Source organism: Rhineura floridana, chromosome 5 (assembly GCF_030035675.1).
Source record: "Rhineura floridana isolate rRhiFlo1 chromosome 5, rRhiFlo1.hap2, whole genome shotgun sequence".
Classification (NCBI taxonomy): Eukaryota; Metazoa; Chordata; class Lepidosauria; order Squamata; family Rhineuridae; genus Rhineura; species Rhineura floridana.
The window spans coordinates 182629128-182651676 of record NC_084484.1 but is presented as its reverse complement, the minus strand read 5'-3'; the positions used below and the strand labels follow the sequence as shown (position 1 = coordinate 182651676).

General features: G+C 48.2%; 1 protein-coding gene across 2 annotated transcripts in view; it reads right to left on the bottom strand.

Moving 5' to 3' along the window:
* The window catches only part of ARHGEF17 (Rho guanine nucleotide exchange factor 17), a 224673-nt gene extending 204540 nt beyond the window's left edge, over window positions 1-20133 (bottom strand). For both annotated transcript variants that reach the window (XM_061629072.1, XM_061629071.1), the window contains exon 1: window positions 16237-20133. In XM_061629072.1, coding sequence (XP_061485056.1) covers window positions 16237-20130 — 3894 coding nt within the window. In that variant the 5' untranslated portion in view covers window positions 20131-20133. The remainder of the gene's footprint in view (window positions 1-16236) is intronic.
* Window positions 20134-22549: the final 2416 nt, after the last annotated feature.

The following is a 22549-nucleotide window of genomic DNA, read 5'->3' as shown; positions in this document are numbered from 1 at the left end:
AGACTTAGCCTTAGGCAGGTATATCTGAAATAAATGTATATTCTTCCACAGTTTTAAGCCTGTCTTCATTCCCCACTTCTCTGCTATTTGTAAAGTGCCATGCATGCAGATTATGCCAGCTCTGCAGTGGGGAACCTCTGGCCTCACTGGGTCCACCAGGCCTCTCAATTTGGCCCACAACGCTGTTTAAGGCTGGGCATGTCCACCTCATATTTATTTTATTTTATATTTATAAATATATTTGTATACCGCTTACAAGTTAAAACAATAACAACCATACAATAAAAACATTAAAAATACTATAAGAACAAAGGTCAGCTATTGCAAAAATACATCTTAATTGCCTGCATAAGCCTGGTGGAACAGAAAGGTTTTCAGCAGGCACTTAAAGGTTAAAACAGAAGGTGCCTGCTGAATCTCTGTTGGCAGAGCATTCCAGAGAACTGAGCCCATGACGCTGAAGGATCAATTTCTTGTCAATGTTAAAAGAGCCTCGCCAACTCGGGGGACAACCCAAGCCGCTCCAGCAGATGATCTCAGTGACTGAGCTGGGATATAAGGGTTCAGGCGGTCCCTAAGATACTCTGGACCTAAGTTGTTCAGTGCTCTGTAAATTAATAGAAGGACCTTGAACCAGGCTCTGTAGTGGATGGGCAGCCAGTGAAGTTGTTCTGAGAGTGGTGTCGCATATTGTTGGCCATGTGCTCCCAACAGCAGTCAGGCTGCGGTATTTTGCACCAGCTGGAGCTTCTGAACCAAGGGCAGCCCCACATAGAGTGCATTGCAGTAATCCAGCCTCAAATTTACCAACACATGGGCTACAGAAATCAAGTTATCACTGCCCAGGAACAACCGTAGCTGGTGAACCAGACAAGGCTGGTAAAAGGCCCTCCTAGCCACAGTGGATACTTGGGCCTATAGTGACAAAGATGAATCCAGGAGTACCCCTAAGCAACGGACCTGGTCCTTTGTCTAATATGACATCAGATGTGTGACAGCTAAAACCACAACTGAAAAGGAATTATCAGGAGCCTTAGAGTGCACTCCCAATTGTTACTTTGCAGCCTCAGCTTGCATTTGTCGCTGCTTAAATTTGCTGCTGAATGCAAGACCTGCTGCTTTCTAGCAGGATCAATTCCACCTGAAGTCACGTGACTCCAGGTGTCTTGACAGCCCATTGGTCAAGTGTGGTTCACAAAAAGTTGGCTGCCATTTGATCTGACCCTCCAGACAAAAATTGTTCCCCTCACCTGTGCTAGCTGAATGAGTGCATAGATAAACAACCAGGCATACGGAGAGGATATGAAGTGCAAAAGAGATAATGGAGACAAGGGAACGGATGTGGTACTCATGGTGAGGTAAAAGGACAGAGGTGATCACTGGTTCCAGAAAGCAGCAGGTCTTGCATTCAGCCCCATATTTAAGCAGCACCAAACGCAAGCTGGGGCTGCAAAGTAGCAACTGGGAGCGCGCTCTAAGGCTGCCAATAATTCCTTTTCAGCCGTGGCTTTACGTGGCTGGTCTCCTCTGCAACTTGACTACCTAAAAAACTGTGGTGGCACATTCCCACACTCCTTGACCTTTTACCACTGAATAAAGAACAAGAGGGACCTTTTTTTGTCTGTAACTCATGTAGCACATATATTTTCACCTACACTCACTTTAATGATTATCTGTATTGTAGATTGTGATGATGATGATCTGCCCTTTGCCCTACAGTCCTAGGGCAGGTCACAACAATTTAAAATACAACATCGAAAACTGTTCAAAACAAATTACAAGAAATGGGTGGGTCCTAAAAATATACATCTCAAATATCGCCAGACTAAAAATGTATGTATGTGGTGCTGTTTTGTGTTTTAATGCTTTACACTGCCCTGATATTTTATGATATAGTAGTATGGAAATACTTTTATAAATAAACAAAATTTAAAAAAATAAGGGTCGTCGCTTAGTCATATTGCACCTGCTTTACATGCCAAAGGTCCCACGTTTAATCCATGGCATCATCAGGCAGGGCTGGGAGAGACCCCGCTCTGAAACCCTGGAGAGTTGCTGCCCGTCAGTGTTGACAATACTGAGCTAGACTTAGTAAAAGGCAGCTCCCTATGTTCTTATGTTCCAATGTAAGTGGAGCCGTGGGTGTACGGTGCCAAGTTGCATCCGGTTCCAGTCATTCAGCACCATAATAATTCAAGCGCTCCACTCCAACTTTCCCACCCCCTCATCCTTCGTGCGGCGTCCAGTGCCTTCTGAAATCTAACGTCCTGCAGTGCCGTGCCCTGATGTGTAATAAATCAAAAGGGAAATAAAATACTCTTTCAAGTTATGTTGTGGCTGTGGCACAAAGAGGCCGAAAGGCAGGAGAGATAGTCAAAGATGCAGTTGGAAAACTTTGCCCTTAAAAGGAAAAATTTTGCGCCCATTTTTCCCCCCTTCTCCCCCTCTCCGGCCACAGCAGCCCACAAGTTCAAACAAGGTAAGGCCCTGCTTCTCAGAATCGTTGCCCCTCTCACACGGTGAATTGGCAGTGAGATCAAATATCTGCTCCGTGCCTCTAAAGAAGAGAGAGAGAGAGAGCACCAAGTGGTGTGGAGAAAGTGGACAGAGAAAAGTTTCTCTCCCTCTCTAGACTAGAACTCGTGGGTATCCAATGAAGCTGAACGCTGGAAGATTCGGGGCAGACAAAAGAGAGGATTTCTTCACAAAGTGCAGAGTTAAACTATGGGATTTGTTCGCAGAAGAGCTAGTGGTAGCCACCAACTTGGATGGCCTTAAAACAGGATTAGACAAATTCATGGAGGATCAGGCTATCAATGGCTACTAGCCACATTGCTATGTTTATTTATTTATTTATTGCATTTCTACCCCGCCTTTCTTTTTCATGATTGAAACCCAAGGCGGCTTACATATGTTTCCCAGGTGATCTCCCATCCAGACACTGACCAGACCTGACCCTGCTTAGCTTCAACAGGGAGGTGGTCTCATGTGCCTTCAGACCATAGCCTGGGACCATAGCCATGTTCTACCTTCACTGTCAGAGACAGGATGCCTCTGAATGCCAGTTGCCGGGAATTGCAAGTGAGGAGAGTGCTGTTGCACTCTGGTCCTGATTGTGGGTTTCCCAGAGGCAGCTGGTTGGCCACTGTGAGATCAGGATGCTGGACTAGATGGGCCACTGGCCTGATCCATCTACAGGAACCTTCTATTCTTCAGGGAAGACCAGCCGGGTCAGTCTGTAGCTGTAAGGAGACAACCAGAAGTGCTGCTGCATCTTGCAAAGTCTGGCCAAACATTATTCAGTGTTATTGATCCATCTGCATAGGAAACTGTCAAATATCAGTTTAGACTATGCGTCCATTTAGCTCAGGTTGTCTACTCTGACGGGCAGCAACTCTCCAGGGTTTCAGAGCAGGGTCTCTCCCAGCCCTGCCTGATGATGCCATGGATTAAACGTGGGACCTTTGGCATGTAAAGCAGGTGCAATATGACTAAGCGACGACCCTTATTTTTTTAAATTTTGTTTATTTATAAAAGTATTTCCATCCCCTCATCCCCTGCTACCTGACCCTTTTTAACTGGAGATGTCAAGGGCTAAAACAGGGAACTTCAGCATGCAAAATATGTGCCCTGGCACTGAGCAATGCTCCAAACGTTTTTACCTGGGTTGGGTTATTTATGGCCGGGGGGGGGGTGGGCAGGCAAGAAAAAGGATCAACTTTTTCCTGTCACCTGACGGCAAGTGAGTGGCTATTAACCATTCCACCTGAGGTTGTAGTAGGGCTGATTACAACATTAGCTCTGCTGGGCAACAATGTACTTTAGTGGATATCTTACATATTGTTACCTGTCTGGAGGTCTTCAAGGAAACAAAGCAGAAATTCAGCAGGTGAAGCTTAACCCAGTGTGGACATGAGAAGATAGGAAGTGCTTCAAGAGATGACTTATGCTTATAACACAAAAGTGAAATATGAAGGTACCGCTGAATATATGCACAAATCGATCTTCAAACAGATGCAGTCTGCTTTAGATTATAAGCCTGGAATCAGGGAATGTGTCTGTCTAGTTAATTGCTCCAGATCAGCCTCCCACAACTTGGTGCCCTCCTGACGTTTTAGACTACAACTCCTATCAGGTCCAGCCAGCACACTGTGAGGCTGCTCTAGAACTTCAGTCTTTCCCAGCCTTTGGGTCCCCAGATGAGCTGGACTAGAACTCCGATCAGCCCCAGCCAGCACGGCCAATGGACAGGAATGATGGGAACTGTAGTCCAGCAACATCTGGGGACCCAAAGGTTGGGAAAGGCTGCTCTAGATGGTATTGGCATTTAGTAAATATTAACTGACATTTTAATTATGATGATGATGATGATGATGATGCACTAGAGAAGACAATAATGCTGGGACAAACAGAAGGGAGTAGAAAAAGAGGAAGGCCAAACAAGGGATGGATTGATTCCATAAAGGAAGCCACAGACCTGAACTTACAAGATCTGAACAGGGTGGTTCATGACAGATGTGCTTAGAGGTCGCTGATTCATAGGGTCGCCATAAGTCGTAATCGACTTGAAGGCACATAACAACAACAAATTATTACAAGTACTATCATAAACATCTAATTTGAGGTGCGTATTGAGGGTATAGAGAGCCAGTGTAATGTAGCGATTAGAATGTTGGACTATGACCTGAGAGACCAGGGTTCGAATCCCCACATAGCCATGAAGCTCACTGGGTGACTTTGGGCCAGTCACTGCCTCTCAGCCTCAGAGGGAGGCAATGGGAAAACCCCTCTGAATACCACTTACCATGAAAACCCTATTCATAGGGTCACCATAAGTCGGAATCGACTTGAAGGCAGTTCATTTCATTTTTTTTCATTGAAGGTATTGACCCACAAGGCAAGCTCAGCAGAAAAAATCTCAATCACCCCTCTGGATCGTGAATAATTGGGAATCTGCTGACAGTGCACAATCTATTAAGAAAGCCACCTTCATCTATGTCTGGGGCAGACCGCAAGCATGTTTCAGAAATGAGGATGCAATGAGACAGCCAGATCAAAGGCTATTCTCCTCTGCTCATCCCTGAGAAAGCTGCCAGGAAAATGTCTGTCCCTTAAGGGTCCATTTCTGGTTGTAATAAGCAGCCACAGCGTGAGAGGAGACCAAAAAGGGGATTTCAGGTCACCCTCCCTCTGCAAGATCTTCTTTGGGGACACAGGTGGCACCAGCTGCTACAGGGAGCTGTCAAACTGAGAGAATTGATAAGGCTCATAAACAGGCCAAGACCTTCAATAACCAACCCTTGGAATAAGACTGCATGGGTTTAAAAACTAAATCAGCTGCTCCTCCCAAAAGAATCCTGGGAACTGTAGTTTAAGGAGTCATTCTCTGGCAAAGAAACATATTTGAGATTGCTTTAAAGGGGGGCTATTTGCTCACTGAGAGCCAGTGTGGTGTAGCAGTTAAGGCGCTGGAGTACGACTTGGGAGACCCAGGTTCAAATCCCCACACAGCCATGAAGCTCACCTGGTGACCTTGGGCCAGTCACTGCCTCTGCTGGAGGTCGCTGATTCATAGGGTTGCCACAAGTCGTAATTGACTTGAAGGCACATAACAACAACAAATTATTACAAGTACTATCATAAACATCTAATTTGAGGTGCTTATTGAGGGTACTGAGAGCCAGTGTAGTGTAGTGATTAGAGTGTTGGACTATGACCTGGGAGACCCGGGTTCGAATCCCCACACAGCCATGAAGCTCCCTGGGTGACCTTGGGCCAGTCACTGCCTCTCAGCCTCAGAGGAAGGCAATGCTAAACTCCCTCTGAATACCGCTTACCATGAAAACCCTATTCGTAGGGTCACCAGAAGTCGAGATCGACTTGAAGGCAGTCCATTTCATTTGCTCGTTATCCATCATGTCAGGCTGCAATTGAGATTAGTTAAAGGGCATTAAAAGAGTCTTGCGTTTTTCCCTTCCACTCCTTCAAGCAAGGATTAATTATGTATTTATTATTTAAAATATTTACCCTTCGTACAAGCCCCAAAGAGGTTTACAAGTGTAAAATACAATTCAAGAAAACGAAAGGAGGTTTGGTGTTTGGGGGCTGACAGACTGGTGAGTAGGGCCTGTCCGCCGGGACAAGAAACACTGGAATGTGGTGCTGGAGGTTTTATGGCAGTTTGTGAAGGCTACGAAGCTTTATGAAAGGCTGTGAGTGAAGAGTGGTAATCCTCTTTGCCAGTGTTTAGGTGGTAATGTTTGTTTGTTTCATTTACATCCCACCTTTTCTCCAAGGTGCTCAAGGCAGCGTACATGCTTCCCCTCCCTCATTTAATCCCCACAACAACCCTGTGAGGTAGGTTAGGCTGAGAGGCAGTCACTGGCCCAAGGTCACCCAGCAAGCTTCATGTGGCTGAGTGGGGATTTGAACCTGGGCTTCCACGTCGTAGCCTGACACTCTTGCCCTTGCTTTGCCATTAAACCAGAGAAGAAGAAACCTGTACATTAAAACTAGTTTAATAAAAAGCTCATCTATTCCAGAATCCTGTTTCTCACAGTGGCCAACCAGATGCCTATGGGGAGGATAGCAGCAGGATCCTAACCCAACAATTCTCTCCCCATTTGTGATTCCCAGCAACTGGTATCCAGAGGTCTCCGACAGCATAGGGAAAACACAGCCATTGTGGCTAGTAGCCAATGATAGCCTCATACTGCTCCAAGAATTTGTCTAAACACCTTTAAGAACCTAAGAAAGGCCTTGCTGGATCAGGCCAAAGGGTCTGACACAAGAGCACTTGCTTTGATTTCCCTCCCTGCTTATTGCACCTCCAGGGTTGGATTGGATGACCTCTAGTTTGTCCCAACTCTAGGAAAGCAACCGAGCTTCTGAAGCACTTCAGAGGAGCCTTATCGTGTTGCGAAACGCAGCCACAGGAAAAGCAAGCAGCAGGGTCATTAATAATAATTTGGAAAACAACAATGCAGAAAGCAATTCAGGAAATCCGCTTGCTGAAATCCATCAAAGGGGCACAGGAAATATTTCATTGCACAAAAAAAAAAAAAAAAACCCAAGATAGGGGGAAGCGAAGCCTTCATCACACACTCACCAGAGAGACCTGGCAGAAATGCAACTAAGCAGTTGAATGGCTGGGAAGAAAAAGGTCTTCCTTGATACGGGTTGCAGGAAACATCCCAGGCGTCTAAACATTTAACACACTGGCAACATTACTATTACTATTTATTACTATTATTTCATCACCTTATACCACAAAGGTCCCAAGGCAATTTAGAAAAGATGCAAATAATAATTAAGTACAGGAGAAACATAATAAAATTAATAAAAAAGAGATCATACATTAATTCCCAACAATGACAACCTCTCCAAGTATATCATTTTGATCACCATTAAAACAGACTAAATAATAATATATTTTTTTTAACAACCATCCAACAGCGGGGAGAAAATTAACAATAAAAACTGGCACAAGGATTTAGATCAGGGACAAGGAGCCACAGGAACAGGAGCCAAATGTGGCCCTCCAGACCTCTCTATCTGGCCCTCGGAACTCTCCCCAGACTACTCCCACTCACCTCAGACCTCACTGGCCCTGCTTTGTGCCTAGAGTGTTTTTGTCTGACTTGAACGTTTCCTTGAACTTCCTCTTGCTCTCCTGAGCAGACAGCAGCACGTGACTGTGTGCAGAAACCAGCCCACTGCACAAGAATAAAAATTCAGGTGACTGCCCAGAAGGGAATGCAGCCCTCAGAGTGAAAAGGGGACCCCACCCCTGATGTAGACTGTAAGCTCCTTGGGGCAGGGACCAGTTTGTTTTCTGCCCCTTTCCCCGTGCTTCTGTTGCATGTGCACAGTACTGATAAGCAGAGCTTGGAAAAGTTACCTTTTTGAACTACAGCTCCCATCAGCCCCAGCCAGCATGGCCACTGGATTGGGCTGATGGGAGTTGTAGTTCAAAAAAGTAACTTTTCCAAGCTCTGCTGATAAGGCAGGTCTTGTTAAGGTGAAGGCCGCCGCTAGTACAGGCAGCCTCCGCTGTCATTTCTAGGGCACACAAACAAACAAACAAAACCAGGCCACGTTTCTGTGTATCTTGTGATCGCTTCTGGGGGTGGAACGCTCACGTGCTCACCCTATTCCCAGACTGTCTGCCTCCCCCTAAACAAGGTTGAGAACGTCTCGATCTTCCCCGATTGGGTGAGCTGAGCAGACAGCGGAGCCAGCTTGCGGTCCTGGTCAAGAAAGAGCTTTGTTTCACTTCCCTGACCTTTCCCGCCTGGACAGCAGGCACACCCACACCCCCTGCAGTTTGGCTCCTGCCTCTCTGGGACTGGACAGCAGCTTCCATTGTACACGTTAGAAAGGCACAAGTTTTCTAGACGTCTGGGCTCTGCTGTTCCACTACCCAGATGTTTTGCAATTCTGCAGTTTACTGAGCAGGGAAACCACTTCAGGAGAGAAATCATGCCATATCAATACACACACACACACCTCCCATTCCCCACCACAGATCACTTGTGATGGATGCCTCAGGAACACAGGTGTTTCTGGATAGCTCACTGCTTCTACAGATCGTACTTCTAAGCAATGAAATGGGTCTATATGCTGCAAATGCACACCAAAAGCCAGCATGGTGTAATGGTCAGAGTGCTGGACCGGGACTCAGGGGTTCTGGGTTCAAATCCCCACCTGGCAACGAAACTCACTGGGTAGCCTTGGGCCTATCATTATACATTATACAGTTTTCAGCAAAAGCTGAAAACGCTCCTCTTTACCCTGGCCTTTGACACCTGAGTTGTTTATTTTCAGGACCCACCCTATTTTTGTGGTAGTACGTTATTTTAAATTGGTTTTAAACATTTATTTTATTTATTTATTATTTAATTTGTATCCCACCTTCCTCCCAGCAGGAGCCCAGGATGGCAAACAAACCACTAAAAACATTTTAAAACATCATAAAGACAGATCTTAAAATACATTAAAATAAAACAGCATTAAAAACATTTTTTAAAAAAACCTTTAAAAAAGGGTTAAAAACATTATTAAAAAACATATTAAGCAATTCTGACACAGACGCAGACTGGGATAGGTCTCAACCTAAAAGGCTTGTTGAAAGAGGAAAGTCTTCAAAAGGCGCTGAAAAGATAGCAGAGATGGCGCCTGCCTAATATTTAAATGAAGAACAAATCCTGCCAAACAAATCTTATCTCGTTTTTTGATCAGGTAACCTCCCTTGTAGACTGTGTGAATGCTGTGGACCTAATATATCTCGACTTCAGCAAAGCTTTTGACAATGTGCCCCATGATATTCTGATTAGCAAGCTAGCTAAATGTGGGCTGGATGAAACAACTATAGGTAGATCCACAGTTGGCTACAGAATCGTATTCAAAGACTGCTTATCCATAGTTCCTTCTCAAACTGGGTGGAAGTGACGAGTGGGGTACCACAGGGCTCGGTCCTGGGCCCAGTGCTCTTCAACATTTTTATTAACGACTTGGATGAGGAGGTACAAAGCATGCTTATCAAATTTGTAGATGATACAAAGTTGTGGGGCATAGCTAATACCATGGAAGACAGAAACAAAATTCAAAGGGACCTTGATAGGCTGGAGCATTGGGCTGAAAACAACAGAATGAAATTTAACAGGAATAAATGCAAAGTTCTACACTTAGGAAAAAGAAACCAAATACTTGACTCAGCAATACATGTGAGAGGGATCTTGGAATTGTCATTGATCACAAGCTGAATATGAGCCAACAGTGTGACGTGGCTGCAAAAAAGGCAAATGCTATATTAGGCTGCATTAACAGAAGTATAGTTTCCAAATCGCATTCAGCACTGGTTAGGCCTCAACTTGACTACTGCATCCAGTTCTGATCTCCGCACTTCAAAAAGGATGCAGACAAACTGGAACAGGTTCAGAGGAGGGCAACAAGGATGATCAGGGGACTGGAAACAAAGCCCTGTGAGAAGAGACTGAAACAACTGGGCATGTTTAGCCTGGAGAAGAGAAGACTGAAGGGAGATATGATAGCACTCTTCAAGTATATGAAAGGTTGTCACATTGAGGAGGGCCAGGATCTCTTCTCAATCATCCAAGAGTGCAGGACACGGAATAATGGGCTCAAGTTGCAGGAAGCCAGATTTCGACTGGACATCAGGAAAAACTTCCTAACTGTTAGAGCCATACGACAATGGAACCAATTACCTAGAGAGGTAGTGGGCTCTCCAACACTGGAGGCCTTCAAGAGGCAGCTGGACAGCCATCTGTCGAGAATGCTTTAATTCGGATTCCTGCATTGAGCAGGGGGTTGGACTTGATGGCCTTGTAGGTCCCTTCCAACTCTACTATTCTATGATTCTATTGATTTTTTCCTCCAGCCCTAATCATGACCCACGCCATTTTGCAGCACAGTCCACGTCATCAATGCCATTTCTTTTTTAAATCATGATGTACTAGTAAGAAACTGTTAGTGAACTTCATGTCCCAGTGAGCGGGCAGTCAAGCTGTGTTGAATTAAATGGCTATATACTTTAAAAGGATAATGACCCCTTGATGGATGCAGAGGAATAATCTTAAGGCTGCCCCCCTGCAAAGATCAGATAGTTCTTTTGCTCTCTCCTGTGCCAAGCGGAGAAACCATCTCCATCACGTGCCATTTGACCTAGAGGCAAAACTACAGTTCTAAGACTCTTACCACAAGCATTGGGATTGGTGTACTTCACATCAAAGAGATACAGACTTAGGGAACGAGAGAAAAATTCAGAGGTTCCTAAGCACCAAACCTCTTCCAACCCCCAGGGAAGAAGCCAACAGGAAAATTTGAGAAAATACATTTTCCAGTTCCAGACACCTACTTCCTGCAGTAATGTTTCCAGTTTTAAAAAACAAACAAACTGAATGCCCCCCAAGATGTCAAAAACCCCATTGGAAAAGCTTCAACAACTTCTTTATTAGAGCTAGGGCATTTTATTTGCCTTAACATTAGTATCTTGTGAAGATTTCCTTCCTCCAGCTTTTCAGTCATCTTCTTCAAAAAGTTTGACTTTAAAAAAAAGGTTTGACTCATAAAAAAAGGTTGACTGGTTAGAGTTCAAAAATGCCCCTTCGGTTGAAAAATTAGTTCCCTGCTTTAAAGCAGAGTTTCCCAAAATAGGGCTTCTGAGCCCTCCGGTGCAGTTGCCACTTAAAAAAAACCTGGCTCTGTTCCTGTGTTGCTGTTGTTTTATTTTTTATTGCAAAAATATAACAGAAAGCTGTTGTTAACAGTACATGACATTTTCCCCATCAAGAAAACATTTCACCTGCTACATTTCCATGCACAAGGTGTTGCTGAAAGGCACACGAGCAAGGAAAGTAAAAGAATCTCTGACGGGGGGGGGATTTGGGGAGGGACAGACTGGGGGAAAGCATTGCAACAAATACTCTGATCCCAGATGTGCAAACTTTAGTTTACTGCAGTGATATTAGCCCCGACATCAGAACGTAAGACGAGCCTGCTGGGTCAAGTCAGTGGCCCATCTAGTCCAGTGGCCAACCAGATGCCCACTAGAAGCCCGCAAGCAGGACCTGAGAGCACTCCCCCCTTCTGTGGTTCCTGGCAACTGGTATTCAGAAGCATGCTGCCTCCAATGGCTATCATGGCAAATAGCCATGTATAGTAACATATGTAATACAGCGAAGGTCCAAATGTTTATGACTGGCAGAACACAGGAAACTGCCTTGGACCAAGCCAGACTATTTGTCCATCTGGCACTGTGCTGTCCACTCTGACTGGCAGCAGCTCTCCAGAATCTCAAGCAGATGTCTTCCCTCTTACCATCTACCATCTGATTTTTTTTTAATTATTCTTTTAAACTGGAGCTTGAACTTGAGACTTTGTGCATGCATAAAATCATAGAATCATAGAATAGTCGAGTTGGAAGGGGCCTATAAGGCCATCAAGTCCAACCCCCTGCACAATGCAGGAATCCAAATCAAAGCATTCCTGACAGATGGCTGTCCAGCTGCCTCTTGAAGGCCTCCAGTGTCGGAGAGCCCGCTACCTCTCTAGGTCATTGGTTTCATTGTCGTATGGCTCTAACAGTTAGGAAGTTTTTTTCCTGATGTCCAGCTGAAATCTGGCTTCCTGCAACTTGAGCCCATTATTCCATGTCCTGCACTCTGGGACGATCGAGAAGAGATCCCGGCCCTCCTCAATGTGACAACCTTTCATGTACTTGAAGAGTGCTCTGCCACTGTGCCTCTAAATCCAATCCCCACTAGGACAAACGTCTTGGAAATCCAGAGATACACCAGCTAAAAAAAAAGTCACCTGAACATGACTGTTGAAGTTCATCTGCAGTCGGGAAAGGATGCTAGATTATATGGACTGGAGCCCTGATCCGGTAGGATCGTTCTGTGTTCTTATTTATACCTCTGCAGGCAAATACAAAGCCAAGGGGTAAAAACCCACAATTGGAATAGTTCTCTAGGGCCAGAGAAAGACTGAAGGAATGTCCAGTGTATTATTCCATGTGAAGAGTCACATTAGCAAAGAAATCTTGGTTAGCCACGCTTATTGCAAAATTACAACCATGCAGAACATAAAGCATGCGGCTTATTGTTCAGCATGGCTCCTCAACATGTTTTTACTTCTCAAAAAAAAAAGTAGGTATGTAGAAACCCTACATCTGATAAATGTGAAATTATCTTAAATCCCAGTTTATTTTCACATTCCTCTACATTGTCGCAAGCTTGGTTTAAAAAAGAAATAGCAATTCTCCATTGCACAGAGACAAAATACAGGCCCAAGCAGCATAGAGTTCCTTCTCACGAAAAGGTACCCGCGTCCAGGAATGTCGAGATATTAAAAAGGGGTTGGGAGGGGGGAAAATAACAACTCTGCTCACTTTTGCTTTACAGAGGCAACAGGCAGAACATTAGAAATAACAGCAAATGAAAAAAATAAAATAATAAAATAAAAGAACAAAAGCAAACATAAACTGAAAACTTTTGCATCCAATGTTCTAGGCACAAAATCAGCCACAGTCAGCCAACAGATTAACACTTTATGGAGCCCTTATATAGCAGTCCAAGGAACTCTCGCTGGCAGGGTTCACACATGACAGACTGAGTCCAATACTACTTGGTTTCTCTGTTCTGGAGCAAGCAAGTTCTTGGGCCTCGCTGACACGCACGCAGAGCATCTTAGTGTTAAAACTGTTCCTGGTTTGCACCATGCCAAACCATGGGGGGGGGGGACTGAATGCTCTCCCCTCCGCAGTAGAGGGAAACCTCTACACATACCAAACAAAACACATCAGGGAGAAGGTTGAGCTGGAACTCTTTTCCTTGACACCTAGTTTTCTATGTGTAGGGAGATTTTTTTAATGCAGAAGAGCTCTCCCTCCGCAGTAGAGGGAAACCTCTACACATACCAAACAAAACACATCAGGGAGAAGGTTGAGCTGGAACTCTTTTCCTTGACACCTAGTTTTCTATGTGTAGGGAGATTTTTTTAATGCAGAAGAGCTCTCCCTCCGCAGTAGAGGGAAACCTCTACACATACCAAACAAAACACATCAGGGAGAAGGTTGAGCTGGAACTCTTTTCCTTGACACCTAGTTTTCTATGTGTAGGGAGATTTTTTTAATGCAGAAGAGCTCTCCCTCCGCAGTAGAGGGAAACCTCTACACATACCAAACAAAACACATCAGGGAGAAGGTTGAGCTGGAACTCTTTTCCTTGACACCTAGTTTTCTATGTGCAGGGAGATTTTTTTAATGCAGAAGAGCATCCAGTCATGCAATTTCCCTAATCAGATCCAACTTCAGCAGTTGGTCCTGTATTCTGAGCGCACTGTGTTTGTCCAACCCAGAGCCAAGCTGTAGCTCACGGGTACAGCACCTGTTCTGCATGCAGAAGGTCCCAGGTTTAATCTGGCATCTCCAGGTAGGGCTGGAAAAGGCTCCCTGCAGTGTGTGCAGACAATAATGAAACAGATGGACCAACGGCCTGACTTGGTATAAGGCAGCATCCTATGTTATGTTACTGTGTATACCACCACCCCAATTGCGTATCATCTGCAGCTGTTGTGTAAACTAGGACTTAGAATCATACCGGACAGTCCATCTCCACTCCGCATGTATAATTTTGGAATGCCTAACTTACTGCCCTGCACGGTAAGCAGGCTTGTCAAAAACAAAACAAAACATGTACAAAAAGCCACAAGTTAGGCCTGCACAATCTCCAGCCTTTCACAGATGAAAACAGTTTGGGACCTTTCTTGGTGCTTGTACAACACTCTCTTACTTTCATGCCAAAAATCATCCAGGGAGGCAAAGATTTTCGTGCCCCCCCCACGTAAACCCCATCCATTACTCACTGCTGATTAAAAAGCGTTCAGGGCATGTTTTTGTTCTTTAAAATGCAAGCTGGGAAAACACGCTTACAAGCATGGGTGGGGAACCTCAGGCCCAGAGGCCAAATGTGGCCCATCAGGTCTCTCTGGTCCTTGGGACACCCCCTCACCAGCCCTTCTCCATGCCCTCTGTGAGTGCGTTTGCCTGCCTGGAATGTGTTGAATTGTGATCATGCCTCTTGCGTGTCTGGATGAAGGCCAGAGTGGTGTCTGTGCGGGTGTGTAGAAACACCAGGCTTTTGCACAGCTGGAACGTCACCAACTGTGCAAAGGTAAGAGCTACATCTGTTGCTCCACCCATTTTTGTCTCTGGCCCTGCCCACCACTGGCAGGTGGCCTCCACGAGGTTGCCCATGCAGGAATACGGCCCTTGCACTGAAAAAGGTTCCCCACCCCTTTTCTATAGCATTTTGTAACATCTGAAATGTCAAAACCAACATCACCCACAGCATCACACAGTTCTTGTGCACCGGACAGAAGATATGGTCAAATCACCACTCGGAGAAGGACATGGGGAAAGGGCCGCAAGAAAGAGTTGCAAGTTGGAAAGGGCAGCTCTGGAGCTCATGTTTTAAAAATGCACCCCAAAAAAGGAAAATGAGGCCACCAGTGATTTACTGGAGAGCGATATCCGAACAGCTACGATTGTACCGGGTCGACAGGGGACCACTGCAGCGCCTGACCACGTATCAGGTTTCTATCAAAGTTAGTAGCCACTTTTATGCACTCACATATACACTTGCAATTAGGTGCAGGGTAATGCACTGGGCTCCTAGAGGCCACACGCTGTGTCCTAGCTCTCACTGATCCGTACCACTTCAGGCTTCAGTCTGGATTGTGCTGCTTCACCAGAAGAAGAGGCAAATGATTATATGCTCCTCCGTACAAAAAAAGCAAACCTCTCTGCAGACAGAAAGCTAGCATGTCAGAGGGCTAGGCCAGAGCCCTGCTCCATGACATACTAGTTTTGTACGTGCAGGGAATTTTCTTTGGATAGAGACGTATCCCATCTCACAGGAGCCTCCGTCTGCAATGGTGCAGCTGAGACACAGGTTTAACAGATCAGTGAAAATTGGGCATCTGGGAAGGAGCACTCCCCTTGCGGAAATATCTCTTTGAACTGAGACGGGCCAATGCGACCACTGAACATACTTGGTGGTTTCTTCACAAACCTCTTATTCCAACAGCAGACCTATAAGTTCTCCACCATTGCAAGTCCCATTCACGTCAACTAAATTTGCTTCGGCTGTGGCTCTACTTAGGAAAATATCGCCTACTCTACATCCGGGCAGTGGGGTAGTGGGAGGGTGTAGTGTCACACTGACATTGGCACATTAGTCTTTGGTATACTTGTGCATGAGGACTCTGGAGACAAAATGCAGACACCAGCGCTAACACATTAGTACATGCTTACACATCATGCTCCCATCTAACAGTTTGCTCTCGTGGTCCCACTTCTTGAATTGATTATCCTCGTGTAACGTATGCAAGGAGGAATGAAACTTTACACTGCCAACCAATTCCTTCCTGAAAGATTACACTGCCAACCAATTCCATGGCACATGACTTCACACGGATGCACTCTCACATGCAAACAATTTCAAGCACCGAGTGTTACATTTAGAGCTGGACCAGAGTTCAGTCAACACTTGAAAATGGGTGGTGACTCTGAGAGTCCACATCACTCAAGCTGGTGGAACACGTCCAGACGTCACAACTCTGTTTACAAAGGTGGAATCCTCCCTCCAAAAACAAGACTCTTAACTCTTTCAAGTTATTTAATTAAAGTATCTTAAAAATAAATGGGGGACTCACCACTTGCGGCTTGCTCCTGCTGCTGCTTGGATCCTCATGATGCTTTGGACACCTGGGCAGCTTCGGCTCTGATGCTGTTGGTGTGGCAGGTGAAGATCTGGGCGTATCCACACTGCTGGTGGAGGATGGGTCCCCCGAATTGCGGGTCAACATGTAGTGCTTGGTAACATCCTCCACAGTTGGAGCTTGGAGAACAGGGTAAGGTTTTGTGAGCAGGCGAGAGACGTCTGGTGTGGCAACGTGGACATTCTGATTCAATGAAGTAGGCAGGTTAGTGTCTGAGATGGGGATGAAGGTGGCAGGCTCACTGGTGTGGCGCACGTGTTTGGAGGCCGGCCTTGCTCTACTGAGAGTGGCAGACAGCATGGAGGATGGGGCAGCCTCTTCTTTTCTGTTCTCCTGGGTGCCTACCCTGTTGTTGCGCTTCTTGGAGCTTCGGCGGACTATCCTGGGGGACAGGACTTCGGCCAGCTTGGGATTGAAGCCATAGTTCTGAGCCACATCAGCCATGTCCTCTGGAGGCGGAAGCAGGATGTGCTCGGACTGAGAGTACCGCTTCCCCACTTCCGGCTCCCTCACCTGACCTCTCTGTTCCGAGAGGATGGGTTCACTGCTGGACGGAGGGATGCTCTGGTCCATCTCATTGATGGGTTCTCCGGGGCCATCGAAGCCGGTGCTGGCTAGCTCACCCCGGCGGCTGGGGTCACTGAAGGACTTCTTCTTGATTGTCTTGCCGTTTCCCTTCTCATCGATCACTTTGTCCATGGCGCCAGGCTGGCTGACTATGTTCTGGATCACGGTGCTGTAATCCTTGACGCCATCGCTGCAGACGGACAGGTCACTGGCGGCACTTCCTGTACACTCAGAGAGGGCTACGGCTGAGGACTCCGGGATACCACACTTTGAATTCAATGACCCCAGGAGGTTGCTATCAACAGAAAAGTTATTCGAGTCGTCTGTGAGGGAGGACTTTCTGTGCGGTATGGGATCGCTCAAGGATCTGTAAGTTTCTCCACCGGACTCTCCGTTGCTTCCGTTGCTGGGCTCGGAGCCACTGGTTCCCACTGACGGAAACTTCCTTCGCCGTCGAAGAGCACCGGGTGTTGAAGGCACCTCCAACAACCCTTGAGGTACCATCTGGTTATTGGGAAGGGCTACCTCGGCAACAGCTGCCTTCTCATTACTCATTTTAGTTGTATGGTTTGGAAGGAGCATCTCATTCACCTCTGGTGGGGCGGCTTCACTTCCTCTTTGGTTTGCCGACTTCCATGCTGCAACGGATGGGCTGAGATAGCTGTAGGCAGGACCTGTTTCTGGCTCAGTTACGATGCCTTCATCCATCGTACTGGATTCAGGACCTGAGAGTTCTTCTAAGGATTTTCCACAGGAGAGGTTTCTTTCAGAATTGGCTTTCTCCAAGCACTGTCCACAGCTGTCCTCCAGGGCTCCTTCCTTCAAAGCTTCTACATCCGCTCCGTCACCCTTCACCCTTCTGGTATCCTTTTGATCCAAGCCAAAGTTATAATCATGTTGGGAGCCAATCTTACTTATCTTCTCAAAGACCTGCCTGGCTTCCTGAATGTATTGGTCTTGGATGACAACCGGCAACCCACCACCCTCCCCACCTCGGTCAATCTCGTCATCAGAAACCATGCCCTCATGGTCTCTGGTGGTGGTAAGGAGAAGCTCAGAAGAGCTCTGCTTCATGGTGTTCTGGAAAAAGAGTCTACGGGGCGCCGGTTTATCTGAATAGGTGAAAGATTTGGCTCGCCTCAGGGTCGCCGTGAGGTCTTTCAGAGTCGGGCGGCTGCCAGGGGCCCACCGGTTGGGCGGCTGAGCCTCGCTAAGGGTTCTGCCCCCCAGCTGATGCCCAGCTATGCCATGGGGATAACTTTCGCACCTGCTGCTGCTGACACCACCACCTCCACCACCACCACCAGCAAGGGCCGCCTCTTCTAGATCGTTCCCCTTGCTGCCTCTCTTCCTTGCCTTTAGCTCCGAGAGGTCTGTTTTTAGGAAGCTGAGGAGGGCCAGAGTCTCTGTGGCAATGTCAGGACTGGACATGGACTTCCTGTGCTTAGACTTCTCCGTTGCTTCTGGGCCACAACCATGCAGGCTCTCGTACAGAGGGGGGTCCTGTTTCGCTCCGACGATGCCCAAGGGAAGCTTTGGGCGAGCCCGGATCTGAGACTGCAACCTGGCGAGGCTGTCGCTTTGGTTCAAACTTGGCGACCGGAACACACCCGGAGCCCCCTGGAAGTTCCTGCCTTGGCCGGGCCAGAGGACGCCAAAGTGCTCCTCTTCTTTCAGCGTCTCCGTGCTCGAATATCTGCTGCTGCTTCTGGAGCCACAAGGGCTGGGCACAAAAGGGGGTATGTTTACCTTGGCGACTCGAGAGACTAGAGGGAGGGGAGATCCTGAAGAGAGGGGCCCATGGGCGCCAGGCTGGGTGGCACCGCCTTCGGAGAGGCCTCGGGCAACAGGCTTCAGCACCTCAACACCGCCAGGCACATCAGCTTCCAGAGCTGGCCTAGTCCTTTCGCCAGCAGGGAGGCAGAAGCACTGGGCAAGGTCCTCCTGGGCTTTAAGATACCACTCCATGCCCGCTAGCCCATCGCTGTCCGAGGCCTGCCCCAGGAACACCGGGCCCTCCTCCTTCTCCCGGAGGGAGCGCTTCCTGGGGGCTGACAGGGGGTGGTGGTTCTCCCCCTCCTCTTCGCTCCCCGAAGACCTCTCCGGAGATCTGTGCCAGTTGTGGCTCCCACCGAAGGGAGAGGAAGCTGCTGCCTGGGGCCCCACTGGCCTGGGCTTCAGCTGCTCCTGGCTGCAGGCGATCTCTCCTGGCCTGCCGCTGCCGCCCATGGCGGGCGAAGAGGAAGGAGGCAGCGAGCCGGGGGCAGCTTGCGGCTTAGGAGAACTATGCCAGGAATGTAAACTATCCCACAGTTGGGGCTGCCGCCTCTCAGCCTCGGCTCTGGGGGCGCCCCCGGGCAGGCGGTGGGTCCTAAAGGGGATGCAGCTGCGGGGAGGTGGCGGCGGCGGGGTCTCCCTGCGCTCCTCGTGGAAGGAGGGCCTGCCTTCCTCGCCCCGTCCGGGCCCCGTCCGGTCAGGCAGGAGGTGGCCGCCGCCGTCCATGCTGCCTTGCAGGTGCGGAGTGGTCTCCGGAGGCCCCGATCCCAGCTCCCTGGCTTCGCCCGCGTGGTCGTGGAGGCCGCGCAGTCCCGCCCCTTCCTCTTGGGGATCGCCTTGGGCGCCCGCCGCCGCCTGCTGCTGTTGGTGCCGTCGAAAACTCTCGCCGAAAAGTTTGCGCATCTCGGTGACGCTGGGCCAGTCGAGCGCCGCCTCTCCGGCTTTCGGGGGCTCGCTCAGCCCTTTGCCCCGCGGCGGAGGCGGCGGCGCGGCGGCGGGCTCATCGGTGGACGGAGCTGGCGGGTCCTTCTTGGAGCCGTCGGCACAGGTGGCTCTCCCGCGGGTTGCTTCGCCGGGCGGCTCGCCGTCGGCTCCCCCGCGGGGCGCGCAGAAGCGCTGGGAAAGTTGGCGCACCGACGGCGAGAGGCTCCGCAGGGCCCGGCCCCCAGGCGGCGGCGGCGCCGGATCCGGCCCGGCAGCAGAGGAGGCGGAGGAGAGCTTGGCAACGTTGCGGGAGACGCTGAAGGAAGCGGCGCGGCTGGGCGACCGCCGCCCGATGGGCTCCGGCGTCGGCGGCGGGCAGTGCTGCTGCTGCGCCCTGGTGCGTGGAGGCTGACCCTGGCACGGCTGGGCGCCCGGGCGCTGCTGCTCCCCCCAGGGGCCGCCTCCTCCCTCCTGGCCCCCCGGCCCGATCCACCTCTCCAGGCGCTTGAAGGAGGCGCTCCGGTAAAGGGGACTTCTCCTCCCGGCCTCCCCCTCCGCCATTGTTTACACACCCAGCTTCCAAAACCCACCCACCGAATCTCCCCCTTTCTCTCTCCCCCCCCTTAAACCGTCCAAGACACGCCGCCGCCAGCCATCCGTGTTTCCTTTCTGCCGTGCAAAAAAAGGGGGCGGCGGCCGGGGGGGGCTGAGGTGGAGGGGGCGAGAGAGGGAGAGTTTCAAGCAAACTTCTAGTCGAGTTCCCACAGTTAGTTCAGACCTCGTTGGAGCCCCGGGGGGAGGGGGGCTCGGTCGGAGGGAGGGATCGCCGAAAGCAGCCCGGACTGGATTGCAGCAATGCAAGGATCGCCGTCTTGCTCGATTCCTTGCACACACAAAAAGGAATGGGTGTCGTTTGCTGGAGGTTCAGGTCCGGTTTCCAGAGGCAGGTTCCGAGTTCTTTTCTCCCTTCCAGAAGAAGAAGAAAATAATCGAGAAGGGGGGGTAAAAAAGGGGGGAAGAAAAGAAATCCCAGGATTGCGATCCAAACTTTCAGGCCCACAAACCCAGCGGCGGCAGCCGACCCATCTGACTCCACGGCAATGGCCCCCGCGCCTCAATGCAAACAACATCCAGCTTGGAATTCTCCGGGTTGTAGTGGGGGGAGCCCCTTCTCGCCATCGTGTTTTTTTAAAAATAATAATAATAATAAAACCATCTTTTTTAAAGAAATCACATTTTAAAGGGTCCAGCAGCCCCGGCTCGTGTTTGCAAACGGCATCCCGTCTTACTCGCGTTATCCGTTTGTTTTGTTGTGTTTATTTTTGCGTGGTTCTTTTTTTTCCCTCTCTGCCTTTTTTAAAAAAAAACATTCACATAAACTTTCCCCCTGAGGAGGCGTGGTTTCTTTTTTAAAAAAAAAGAAGAAGAGGGGGACGGTCTTTTGCAAGGAAAAGTCTCTGGGAACATTTCTTGTGCAATGTAAAAAGAGAGAGAGAGAGGAAATAAGCGATGCACATGATCCCCTTTTGTCTCTTATTTCGACTTGAAGACCTGGCAGTGTAAGTCCCTGAATCCTCCAGCAACAGGCCTAGCAACCCAATCCTATGCAGAACTTACTTCTAGGGGCATAGGATCAGGCTGCGCAGCCCTAAAGCTTTGCGCTCACATCTGCAAATAAGCATAATTGAACACAAGTTTCCATGCATAGGGGGATCATAAAAAACAGCCCTGCTGGAGCAGACCCCAAGGCCAAGCTAGTCCAGCCTCCTGCTCTTCATAGTAGCCAGCCAGATGCCATCAACAAGGCCCTCCCTCTGCTGTTGCTCCCCACCAGTCGGTGCTTCAGAGGTAGACTGCTCCTGAACAAGGGTCTCCTGTGCAGCAATCATGACTAATTATGGGCCATGGGAAAAAATGGAAATGGGCTGCCTTCAAGTCGATTCCGACTTATGGAGACCCTATGAATAAGGTTTTCATGGTAAGCGGTATTCAGAGGTGGTTTATTATTGCCTTCCTCGGAGGCTGAGCGGCAGTGACTGGCCCAAGGTCACCCAGTGAACTTCATGGCTGTGTGGGGATTCGAACCCTGGTCTCCCAGGTTGTAGTCCAACACTTTAACCACTATGCCACACTGGCCATAGGCAGGCCCATTGTCCGTGAATTAGGATCTGGCTGCACGGGTGCAATTCAGCACAAGTTCTGCACAAGTCACTCAGAAAATGAAATTCCAGCTGGATTCGGTCAGTTCAAGTCTGTCAGTTCCCATTAGGCTTCTCTGTTTAGATGATAGAACTTTTGGCTGTGGGCCGAAACTAAGCTTTCCCCACTCTGCTCCCAACTCCACATTCTCTCAGTTTTTGACGGAGCAGATCAGGAACTGAATGGGTGTGATATTTGCTCCTACTATAGCCAATAGAAAAACTCTTAATTTTAATGGGCCACGTTTGCTTCCAAATATTTCAATGCTATGTTGTTTTTTAACAATAAGGCCTGGGAAAGTCCATTTTGTCTGGAAGGGATTTGGGCACCATCTACTGATTAAACATTTTTAGTAGCAGCTGTGGAATTGTCTTCACTTCCGTGCAAAGTTCAAATGGTATATACTTCACCTGCATAAATAAGCAAACCCGTTTTACAGATGGGAATTAAGAGTGCAATAAAACATCTTGCCATGTTGGTGAATCCTTCACTGAATCAGCGTTTGCATCCAAATCTAAAAGCAAATCTTCAGCTGCTGTGTCATATTTTTTGGAAGGAACAAAGTGATTGCCAGTTGTTCTTTAAGAAATATTCTTTATTTATTTCCCTGATTTTCAAATAACTCAAATCTCTTCTTCTGAACACAAGAATTCTGCTCTAAGGTGTCCCTGCTTAGGATAAATATATTTCACTGAAACCACCCTGACCTTCAAATGTTAGCTTTCAAATGTTCTGCAGGGTTGCAAATCAAAACTGAGTTGTCATCAATCATGACTGAAGA